Below are 12,053 nucleotides of genomic sequence, written 5' to 3'. Positions count from 1 at the left end.
TGGCTACTATGCCAAGGAAGAGCAGTTTAGGAAGATGGACGAAGAGGCCATAGCTGCTGGGAATATCGATGTGACGAATCTAAAGGTGCACTCAAGGAACTGGATATATGCGAGGAGTACGGAATCATCCAGCAGTAATCTTAAGTTTAATAAACCGGAGACCCAAGAGGACGGTATCAAAGATACTAAATATGCTAAAGACAAGGAGAAGGGCTCCTTCAATCCTTCCAGAGAGAGGGACAAGCTTAGCCTTGGCTTGGGAAACAAGGAGCACACAGGCCTGCACTAGGGGGCTAGGGAAAAGGACGACCTGGAAGTAAGGATTCGAAGAGGACAGACACATGTACAAAAAACATGGCCAAGACCGGGAGACTAGTCTTGAGCTCCAAGTGAAGGCTCTAGTTGCGAAGGTGCTGGAGGAGCAAGGACTGTCTACGGAGCCATGGATATTAGTGACGCCGCCAAGAGAACTAGCATTAGTTGGCAGCCCTCTGAAAGTTCCTAGCAGCTAAGGTTCCACTGCAGCCACAACCCCTGTTGATCGCATATGGGAACCAACTAGTTGCACCTTGGTGTTTCTTAGCGACCGACAGAACACTATGATGGAGGTGGCAACGGGTGTGGCACAACCTCCCGATGGCTTACACCACAATAATAAGATACCGCCGGACTACACTAGGGTCGAGGTGCATATCATGAAGCCCGAGTTCATGCAGTGGAGGATAGACTACGCAACTCCCAAGGGGGTGGTGTTACTTGGAGACGTTATTGGGCAGTTCATCCTCTGGTAGAAACGGGACATTATATTGACTACTTCTTCGCCGCCTCCCCCTCTCCCAAATTTGGAGCAAGTTGTTGTGGTTGGTGAGATATTTTCACCATCTCGTGACCACCACGTACCTGAGATGCCACATTCTTCCCCGCCTCCTAGCGAGCATGTGCCTGATGAGATGCCACAACCTTCTCCAGCTCGTACCAAGCAAGTGTATGATGAGATGCCATAGTCTTCTCAACAAGCACAGCCGATACATGAACAACGAGTGCCTCCTGAAGAAGGTGATGCACAAGAAGACGAGGATGTGCCTGAATGGGAACTTCGAAAGCAGATTCCAATCAACATAAGGCTAGTTTATGTTCTGGTGAAAGACGTCTCGTCGGTGTCCAAGTGGTATTCACATGACTAGTTCAAGCCTGAGAACCAAGTGAAACAAGTCCCATCATGGGGTTCTGAGGAGGCCGTAACTAGCAAACTCCACCAAATTACAAAGCAGTATCCAAATGTTGATGATATCAAATGGTCAAAGGATTGCCCGAAAACATATAAAAGAGGCAAGCCCTTCATACCAAACTAGGGACATGCAGCGCCTACCACTTAGAATGAGAAAGTTCCATGATTGGTACTTGTGTGTTCTCCCAACGAGCATAGATCTCATACAAGCATGCTTCCCCACCGACACATTTGGAAGCCTAGTCGGGAAAATTGTCTTTGACTTCAATGACATGCACACATGCTTTCACCTGGGAGAAATGGAGATGAATCTAATTCGCATGTGGTGCTTGTAAGTCCTTGTCCTCCCGATATGATATGAATATAATCTTTGAATTTTGTTGTAACTAACCAACGCCGTGATTTGTAGAATGCAAGTGCACATTGTCAAACAAATGCCAAGTCTGAAAGCCGCGTATGTAGACCCTCAAGCTATAGCCCAACCAAATTTTAATTACCCTAAACAGTGGACACTGGATGCCAAAGAGCTAGCTGCTGCAAAGACTCTTCAGGAGAAAGAGCGCATCTGTACGGCGAAACTAAAGGAAGAGTCCCTTAAGGTTGCGGCATACATTGCTCTGACTTTCAAAAATCTACAACAACACTCTACTATATGGCTACCATACAACTTCGAGTAAGTTCAACTATATACTTAAAGCTTTGTTTGATATATTTTATTCGATGCAAAAGAGCTTATCTAGTTCTATGATTAAATCCATATAGCAACCACTAGATTTGTATAGCCGTCGATGTCGGGAGGAGCATAGCATGGGTCTTTGATTCAATAGATAAGGACCCGGCAACATACAAAGACTTCATATCGATTCTCAAGACGTATACATATCGACAATCCTCATTAGCTTATATGTTTGTATACATACTTGTAACGTTCACTTATGGATACTAACAAGTTGTATTTGTTAAAATAATTCAAACATGACATTTAGGTTCTATGTCACTCATCATCACGGAAGGCATGATCCAGCGAGGAAGGAAAAGCTAGCTATAAAAACACTATGTGCGGTAAGTGTAACTTACTTCTTCAGTACTCCGTTACATGGCTGTCAAAAGCATTACTTAACATTTTCATATGCAAAACACACAGTGCCCCAAGCAGAAGCCTGGGAGTGTACATTGTGGATACTATATATGTTATATAATGGGTAACACCAGTGCCTATAGGAGACAACCCTTAAGGGTAAGTTTGAACCTCTTCATCAGTAGTATAAAAACTTCATACATGGTATGAAATACTAAACTGAAACTTGTTCTCTTGTAGTGGAGAGAAGAGAAAGGAATGAAAAAAGACCCATACAAGGATGACCAACTCTTAGAGCTTGTCGGCGACCTTTGCAACTTCATATTGGACCAGATTGTACACGTCAAAGGCACCTACCATGACCGAGAGTCTGACTTAGGTAGAAATCCTCAGTACCAACACCTTCATGAGATTGAAAGGCTAGCTCTAGGACGTTGATAACAATATTTATAGAATTTGTATATTAAATGATGGATTGTATATATCCTTACGAATTGGACTTGTAATTGTAGTTTATATAATACTATTGTGCTTGTAGTCGCGTTCGGAACGTTGGTCGCATAGCCTCCCTACCGCAACGCGAACGCTGGATGGAATACGCGAAAACAAATAGTTTGAATTGTAAATTTGAATTTTTTTTGTGGGAAAACGTACTATAGGGGTGGTTTTAGATTGAACTGCCTCTACAAATAGGTATTATAGAGGTGGCTGGCACTACAGCCGCCCCTACAAATCAATTTGTAGGGGCGGCCTGGGAACCACCCCTACAAATGCATGATTTATAGAGACGATTCGGTAGGGGTGGCTGGCCAAACCGCCCCTACAAAGGGTTACCAGCCGCTCCTAAAAATGCTTTTTGTAGCAGTGACAGCCGAGCAAGTCACGTCAATGGCGTCTTATCCTGTACGTATGATGCTTACATCTACTATGTTTGAGAGGCTTTTACCTGTGTACCCTTAAAAAATATGCCACACTCCTACGTACCCCTCAAAAGTTGGTCGTCACCTACATGCCCTCGCTCGAACTTTTCTTTTCCCTCACACCATTCCGTCAGCATTCTGTTAGGTTTTGGCCGTTTGGCGACTCTGACATGTGGGGCCAGGCTAGAAAAATATCCTCCTTGCCCTCTGGGTCACTAACATATTGGGCCGCATCTCCTTCAGTCTCACCCAAGCCTCTCTCTCAGTCTCTCCCCATTCTTGTTCCTCACTCTCTCACCCGAGTGCGAGAGGACATGGCGGCGAACCCTAGTGGTGGCGGATCTAGAGACGGCGACAGTCGGTGTTGGCGGTCCACCCTCGAAATCCTAGCCCCATGGAGCAAGACGGTCGGGCAGAGCAGGCATGCCATGGAACAGACCCGGCAAGAGGTCGGATTGGTTCTAGGAAGGGTGAGTACCGCTCCTCCTCCCTCCTTAACTTTGCCCCTCCTTGTATTGATGTTGATTGCATTAGTGTATTGCGCTACCAAATCATGTTTAGGGTTTATTGATTACGTGCTCCTTGTTCATCTGTAGGATGGACCCAAACAGTAGTTACAACCTAGAAATGCGGATTGTTGGTCTCAATTGTCGTGCAAAGTGGTTTTCTGTGAATGAAGTGGTGGATGCAGACACAACTTTGTTAACAGGGCTTATGGAAGATTTGGTTGACAAGTATCCTCCTAGCTATGGTGATGCAGCCACATTGTTTTACTGGTGCATGCATAGTAAAGTTCACATACCTGTGCGCAATGACCAAGAGATGCTAGCAATGTTTGAAAAAATAGGGCAACCAGAACATGCTTGTTGACTGTTGCATATCATAGTCCTGGTACTCAGCCTATGCTTCCTGATTGGGAGTCTGGTAGCCCAAGGAAATCTGTTGAGCCCCCATTCACTCCTTCAATTGTTTCTCCAAGCATAGCAGAACCAAGCTAGCTATCTATGTCTCAGCCACCCAAAGCAAGGCAGCCATCCAAGTCTCAGTCACCCAAACCAAGGCAAACATCCAAGTCTAAGCCGCCTAAACCAAGCCAACCTGAGTTCCTGGCTAACCCAAATCCAATGAATGAGCATATGGGGATTGATGATGAAGGCTTATATATTGATCTTGGTCCCAACCACCCTCCACCTCCTTCTACCAGTTCTTAGAGCCAAGGGGGGGTAAAGAAAGGGAAGAAGAAATAGATGAATCCTCTGATGAGGAAGTTGCTAATAGGGATGAGGAGTGTGCTGAGTCAGGTTCTGATGATGAAACCAGTGACGAGGAAGATGAGGAAGTAGAAATAGATGAATCCTCTGATAAGGAAGTTGCTGATAGGGAGCCTGAGCAATTTCAATTTCCTGATGTTGAATATGACAAAGATGACCCTCCTATGATAGTGGGAACTATCTACCTAGATATGGCTTCTTTTAAGATTGCTTTAGCCAGTTGATGACCTCCCACTTGAGCCTATGGATCCACAATGCACACCAAGAAGAAATAAGGGAGCAGTGAAGAAGAAGTTGACACCAAAGAAGCTGCAGTAAGAAACTCTAGTGATGTTCTATTGGTGTTGTGATGTTCTTTTTTTTGGCCCTGACGCATGATCTTTTGGTACTTTGATGTTCTTTTGGGGCTGTCATGAAAAACCTTGTCTGAATTGATGGTTCATGTTAGTGATGTGAACAAACTCTAGTAATTTAGTTTCTATGTGTAAACTGTAAGTGATGTGATCAAACACCATATGCTGTTGGTGATGAAACACTTTATGCTACCAGTTATGTGATGGATGAGTGAACTGTTAGTTTCTTTGTCTTAATGTTGTTATGAACCATGAGAAGCATTCATTCATTCATCTATTCATTCATGCATTGATTGATCCATACATCCATGAAAACTCACACACACACACACACACAACAACAGCCTACTTCTTGAAAATAGCATACAAAGCAAGCACCAAGCACAAATACACAAGTTTTTCAATCCTCCTAAGCTGCTGCGGCACCCTCTTGTCCATTGGTGCATGGCCTTCAACTACAGCTGCCTGGGAACCTTCCTACAAGATGGCCAGAGGAGGAGCTGTGGGAAAACCACCAGGTGCTGCCACTGCCTGCAGTGGAACTGCTTGGATTGGTGTAGCTGTCTCCCCCATCTCATCCTCCCACTGATAGTACTGACATCCTCCAATCTGAAATCCAACATAGAGACTGGGCAAAGAGGGAAAGACAAACAATGTTGACCAAAGAGAGAAGCACAAACCGTGAAATAAGGGCACTTGTGAAAGGCCCGGTTAGGGTTGGCCCTGGTCGTCGAGATGAAACGATTGGCGAGCACATTACAGTTCAGGCAAAGCACACGCCTCCTTGGCGCACCACCATAGCTGCTGCTACCTTGTGACATGGCTGTCAAAGAGAGGGCTCAAGAGAGTGGCAACTCTCTGGCCTTTAGCGCCAATATATAGGAGGAGAAGGGCAGGCTCTTTGGCGCCAAATCCCTGTCCTTTGGCGCCAACAGCGGCGTCTCTGGCGCCAAAGCCAATTGGCCTGGCAATGGCACAGGGGAAACGAAAAAGTTCATACGCCCATACAAGCCCAAGGGCAACTGAGTCATTCTCCAGAGCCGTTACCCACCGTTAGGAGCAAATGCCGACGGAATGGCGTGAGGGAAAAGAAAAGTTCGAGCGAGGGCATGTAGGTGACGACCAACTTTTGAGAGGTACGCAGGAGTGTGGCATCTTTTTTAAGGGTACACAGATAAAAGCCTCTATGTTTGACAAGCTAGAATTGATGTTTCACCACAGTCCACAGATAAAGAATGGAACAAATCCCCTGTTTATTTGGTTTTTTTTTTCTCTCTCCAGGCTTTGGCTTATGTTCATTCAAAAGCCAAAAGCCTAAACAATAGGTAAATGAGCACTGAACGGGCATGTTCGTCTATTTCGACATTGGTTTCTGAAAAGAAAAATATATATTTGTATTAGAAGCCAAAAGGTACATTTGTTGGTTTTTGTGAAATGCAGTTCTAAGGGATACGCGATTAATATTTTCCTTTAAATTTTTATTATTTTTATATCCTAACTATCTTAAATAAAGAATTTCAAAACTAAAAAGTTGTATGTCTCACCATAGCTACTTTAGTATAGACTCCGTACAAGAAAGATACAATCTTTGTGAGGTGATAAGCCCGGCTACGCAATTAATATGATGCTCAAACTTTATATTATTTTTTAACATCTTAATGACCTCAAACTCAAAACTTAAAACTCTAAAGTTATAGATTGCATTAAAAGTTATAACTTTCATATAAAAAATATATATCTTCATTTGACACCATAAAAGAAAGATAGTATTTTTTCAAGAACGCGACCGTGTTTCGTTAAGAGGAGTTACATATATTGTTTTTCTGAGATGACAAGCGCTTGTACGCAATTATTATGCAGCTAAAACATTATATTATTTTTTGAGCATCTTAACGACTTCAAATAAAAAACTAGAAAGTTATAAATCTCATCGAAACCTACAATTGTCATATAAAAATAATTTTCATCCGACATCATATGGAAAGATATGATTTTCCTAAGGTTAAGCCTTGCCGTGCCATTTCCTGTCAGCGTGACAAAATAGTACCGTCGCGCCAACAGAAGTGCGTGACAAGGTTTTCCCACGTAGAATCACCGTCCAACATAGCAGATCTTGCCGCGCCAACACATGTGACACGAAAGCGTGATTTTACCGCACCAGGTGTGTCGGCGCAACCGAAAGATCAAAAATAAAAAAATAGTGGGTTTGTTTTTAAAAATAAAGGTTGAAAAGGGATTAAATTTTTGTAAAAACAAATCTACAGTCTCGTTAGTCAACATGTTGTCCTAAGTGTAAACCATTAGTGATTGTAAGGAGTAGGTATGCAATTTAGATTTCAGCTTCAATAGGCTAATTTAGCTTATTTCTAGTTTTAAAATAATGGTGGTGGCAAGTAAATTAGATGCAAATTTAAGGTATTTAAAATATAGTTTTTATAACAACCTAGGTGGGTTTGCTTCATTTTGTGTTTTATTAATAATAATGGTAAAACTGCTTAATGTTGATATAAAAAAGAATAAGATGTCATGACTCATGAATCCACACGATAGGACATGTTTAGCAAAAAGTTTTAGTTATAAACCGGCCTGGGTTAGAACCTACCTAGTACGATTACTCTAAGAGATATAGGCCTACCTGCTGGTTACAACAATCAACAATCAAAAAGAGACATCCTTTGGTCGAAAAAGAGAATCAAAAGGGACATCCCAAGGCAACCAAACTCCTGTAATTTTACTGAGTTTTATGTAGGCACATCACAAGGCAACGGATCGTTGCGTTGCGTACCGTGCATAACGGTTTGTGCATAATTTAGCCTCAGCAGATGTAGATTGGACGATAAAGTGTCTTCTTCACCTGCAATCAGTTATAAAAAAAACATAATGCACACAGAATTCCAAACCACCAAATCAAAAACCGATGAACAAGCAAGCACTTGCCAACAAGATGCCGAGCAAATAAATATAACTCTGCTCATCAGATCGTCGATCGATCACATTGCCATTGCTGTGTACTGACTACTGAGCAACTCATCAAGAAATTAAAACTACTAGCGATCGAGTAAGCTTCCCCCGCAGCAGCAGGGTGATCCGATCCGGCGAAGATGAGCAAAGACAAGGCGAGCAAGGCGAGGCGGAAGGCGCACTGCATGGCGTGCTGCGTGGCGCTGGGCGTGCTGGTGATCCTGGGAGTGCTGGCGCTGGCCTTCTACCTGGTGTACCGTCCGCGTCCGCCGCGCGTGGTGGCGACGCTCGTGGACATCAGCATCGACGAGTTCAGCCTGCTCCCGCACCCGATCCTGAAGCTGTCGGTGGGCGTGCACGTGGTGGTGACCAACCCGAGCAAATCGTCGTTCCGGTACGGCCCCACGCCGGGCGTGGTGACGTACCACGGCGCGCCCGTGGGCGCGACGCTGGTGCCGGCGGGCGAGGTCGGGGGCAAGTCCACGGCGAGGATCGAGCCGGCCACGGTGGTGGACGGGGTGAAGGTGGCCGAGAACCCGCACTTCGCGTCCGACGCCGTCGCCGGCGTGCTCCCGTTCGTGGCCGTGGTGAGGGTGGTGGGCAAGGCGCTCGTGCTAAGGGCCTTCGAGGTGCCCGCCACCGTGGAGACCGTGTGCTTCGTCCGCTTGTACGTGTTCCATGGCGAGAGCAGCTCCCGGTGCGTGTCCACCGTCCGCGCCGGGGCCGGCGCCGCGTCGGGGTCGAGGTCCGGCAACGGCTCCGGCGGCTCTGGCGCGGGGTTCCATGAGGGTGCAGGGCGCGCGCAGGAACATGACTAGGATCGGAGTCGGAGGATTTGTTTGTGTGTCGATGGCCATGGTTTACGACCATGTAGAACGGGAACCTTTGTGAGTGTGGTTGAAGTTTTTTTTCTCTCTACTATAAAACGGTGTATCTCTTGCACTTGTACACTGTACGGAATTTGAGATTTTTTTTGAGCAGATGTACGGATTTTGATATGGTTCCGTTCAGCTGTTATGGTTGCCGAAAAAAGCGAAGTCAGAATGGGCCGGGCCGAGGTTGCCGCGTTTCATGGGCTAAGCAAGGCCAGAAACAACCCCGGCCTCCAAGGTAATACGAGAGACGAGACGTTTACGATGGGCTGTGCTGGGCCGTTCTTGGTGGAGGTCGATGAAGGTGTTTCATTGGCCGTCCGATTTCTCTTCTTATTTGTGTGCTCTGGTGCTCTCGTTCTTCTAGATTGAAAGCTACAGAACCTCGACTCTTCAGTTTAAAAGGAGCAGATTGCGATCTCAATCGAAAAAACAAAAAAGAGAGCAGGACAAAATACTACCGACGCGTCGAAATGGCTCACGCTACATGTACGACCCTGCTCGCTTCGCTGAAAAGCCAGAGTAAAAAGTATGGTTCGCTGATTTATTACGAGAGAAAAATATCGTATCATAATTGATAAGCTAAGTTGATAAGTTCAAACAAACAGGTAGACCTCCGTAATTCTCCACCCAATTTCTTTCCAACCTAAAAGGTACTACTAGCGGTTTTTTATTAAGACGAAAATAGGAATCCAAATTTAAGATGGCCCATCCGCAGTGTACATCCCCATCTATTTTTTTCAGCCTAGAAGGTACTAGCGAGATGAAAAATCGGAATCTAAATTTGATCGGAGAATACTCTAAGGCCCAGAGCCCCGTTCGCTGGTCTACAAACTTAGCTGAAAAACACTGTTCTGGTTGAAATGTTGTGAGAGAAAAATACTATTCCGGCTGAAAAAAGATGCCGAACAAGCCAAATATCATACTAGCCGAACGAGGCCTGAATGTGAATGGTTGGGTGTATGAGCACACTAACTCCTAACTAAAGCCTTGTTTGGATGCCATGTATTCATCTCAATCGACATGTGTTGAAGTGAATTAGAGTAGAATTAAACTAAGTTCCATTCCAATTCACTCCATCACATATAGATGGAAGTGGATACACATGCATCCAAATAAACCCTAAGCTGAATTAGGCCTACTTAAAAGTTTTGGGTCAATTTCCATGATATCACAACATATTATCAAAACCTATTCCACGGTGAGCATAGTGACATGATTATCTCACTCTACTATCAAATCTACATAGTTTGTTGCATATATTGACAATTAAAACTTAAAAGTGACCACAATGATAAAAACTAGATAGCTTAAGACCTTAAGTTTTGGGTCAGAATAAGTAGATACTCCATCCGTTCTAAATTATAAGTCGATTCGACATTTTGTACATTCAATTTGCTAATATATCTAGATATATAGCAAATTGAATGTATAAAATGTCGAAGCGACTTATAATTTAGAATGGAGTGGGTACTATATATAGAGTGAAATTTACTAACATATAGAAGTTGTTATATAACATCTACTTATATAGGAGTTATATGTGCAACCATAGCAAAACAAACACCTTAGCACTAGTCTCCAATCTCCGTGGTATTATTTTAGAAATGTCCTGAGCTGGGACGCGACCTGATCACCGGACAGCTGACAGATTTAACAATAGTAATCAATAGAACACCAGTGAGCAAAGCGATCACATACCGCCATACCGGGCCCTAAAGAAACAAAAATAACTGAAATTCCTATGCCACTTCGGCACTTCCGATCTTACATATGGCCGCTCTCTCCTCCACCTCTAGTCCCATTGACCTGCGCCTCCAAACCCAAAGAACACAATAAGAAGTGGGCATCGCCGAGGGGAGGAAGATCAGGAGGCCCGTCCTGATCTGCTGCGGCGTGCTGGTGGCCATGATCGTCCTCCTCACCGTCATCTTCGTGGCGCTCTACTTCACCCTGTTCCGGCCGCGGTCGCCCAAGGTGGTGGCGACGGCGGTGGGAGCGGAAATCTGGCCCAAGAGCAACGGCGGCGGCGCCCAAGACCTCAACCTCACCGTGCACGTGGACGTCACCGTGAACAACCCAAACTACGCCGCGTTCCGGTACGGCGACGTGGCGACGGTGGTGCGGTACCACGGGGAGGACGTGGGGCTGTCGGTGGTGCCCGCGGGGGAGATCGGCCGGCGCGAGACGCAGACGATCGCCGCCGCGGTTGAAGTGGACACCGGCAAGGTAGCGATCATCCCGTACTTTTGGGTGGAGTTTCCGACAGGGAAGTTGCCGTTCGAGACAGCGACGGAGGTGACCGGCAAGGCCGCGGTGCTGGGCACGTTCAAGATCAGGGCGAGCTCGGAGGTGGCGTGCGAGGTCACCGTGCAATTGCTGCCTCCCAACGCCACGCCGGAGTGCACCTCCGCGGTCCATATAGGCCGGTAGTAACAAGCTATATATATCCAGTGGTTCTGCTCATCTCTGAACAGATATTGTGCTTGTGTGATGAACATCAACATCAAATATGCTCTGATTTGAAAGTATCAACGACCGTGTTTTCAAGGGACAGTAAAATAAAATGTATTAATATAGGTCCTCTACAAATTCACAAACAATATAGGCCCTCTACAATTTTTTTAATTGTTTTGATTGGATTTATTTTAATAATGGAAGTACAACTTCCTACCTCTGCTTAAATTTAGGTCCAAATGACAAATGCATCAAAATTACAACTTGTTAAATTCACAAATAAACATACTATTGTAGACGTGTAGGTACATGTATGCTTACCTCTACGAATATATGTGTGCAGGTAAACCCACCTCAAACATTGAGGCCTTGTTTCGTTGTACTCATATTCACCTTAATCTACTTGTAGTGGGATGGAAAATTGATTATTTTTTATTCTAATCCGCTCCAATGCATATGGATTGAGGTGAATACGAGTGTAGCCAAACAAGTTCTAAGGAAGTTTCTACACAACTGCCTTACTGCCAGCGGGCACATTTTCTACCGCTGAAAAAAACAATAGCTTTGGTGAAACATATTTCTAAGTTCTAACTTGGGGTTTTGATACATGGTGGATAGAGATATATAGTCACCTTGGCTAACCATCCATGCTATTGCTAAATTCTCAAAAACTTCAGTGTTTGCCGCACACATAACTACTAATGCGCGCGGCAAGCTCCGAGTAATAACACTGATAAGTTTCATGCAAAAACGAAGATAACCAAGTTCATGGAAAAACTTGCATTAGTGAACAAAACAGAATTCCTTTGTTGTCGGTTTCTATTTGCCATCTTCGTGCATGACGTTATTTACGTTGATATTAACAAGGGTACAGAAGCCGCTAGTCACATTCATTGGTCTTGGAATCATTCTG

At 44.7% G+C, this 12,053-nt stretch overlaps 2 protein-coding genes across 2 annotated transcripts; both read left to right on the top strand.

Moving 5' to 3' along the window:
- Positions 1-7,951: 7,951 nt before the first annotated feature.
- Positions 7,952-8,693, top strand: LOC136552448 (uncharacterized). The gene has a single exon (XM_066544019.1). It carries the CDS (start codon positions 7,952-7,954, stop codon positions 8,627-8,629), a length of 678 nt encoding a protein of 225 aa, XP_066400116.1. The 3' UTR covers positions 8,630-8,693.
- Positions 8,694-8,854: 161 nt separating this feature from the next.
- Positions 8,855-11,265, top strand: LOC136548991 (uncharacterized). The gene is made up of 2 exons (XM_066540320.1): positions 8,855-8,921; positions 10,524-11,265. The coding sequence occupies exons 1-2, from the start codon at positions 8,855-8,857 to the stop codon at positions 11,114-11,116; spliced, it is 660 nt and encodes a 219-aa protein (XP_066396417.1). The 3' UTR covers positions 11,117-11,265.
- The last annotated feature ends 788 nt before the right edge of the window (positions 11,266-12,053 follow it).

The sequence above is a fragment of the Miscanthus floridulus genome, chromosome 4 (genome assembly GCF_019320115.1).
Source record: "Miscanthus floridulus cultivar M001 chromosome 4, ASM1932011v1, whole genome shotgun sequence".
NCBI classification, from domain to species: domain Eukaryota; kingdom Viridiplantae; phylum Streptophyta; class Magnoliopsida; order Poales; family Poaceae; genus Miscanthus; species Miscanthus floridulus.
The sequence above is the reverse complement of the archived record's forward strand: the minus strand, read 5'-3'. Positions and strand labels throughout refer to the sequence as shown.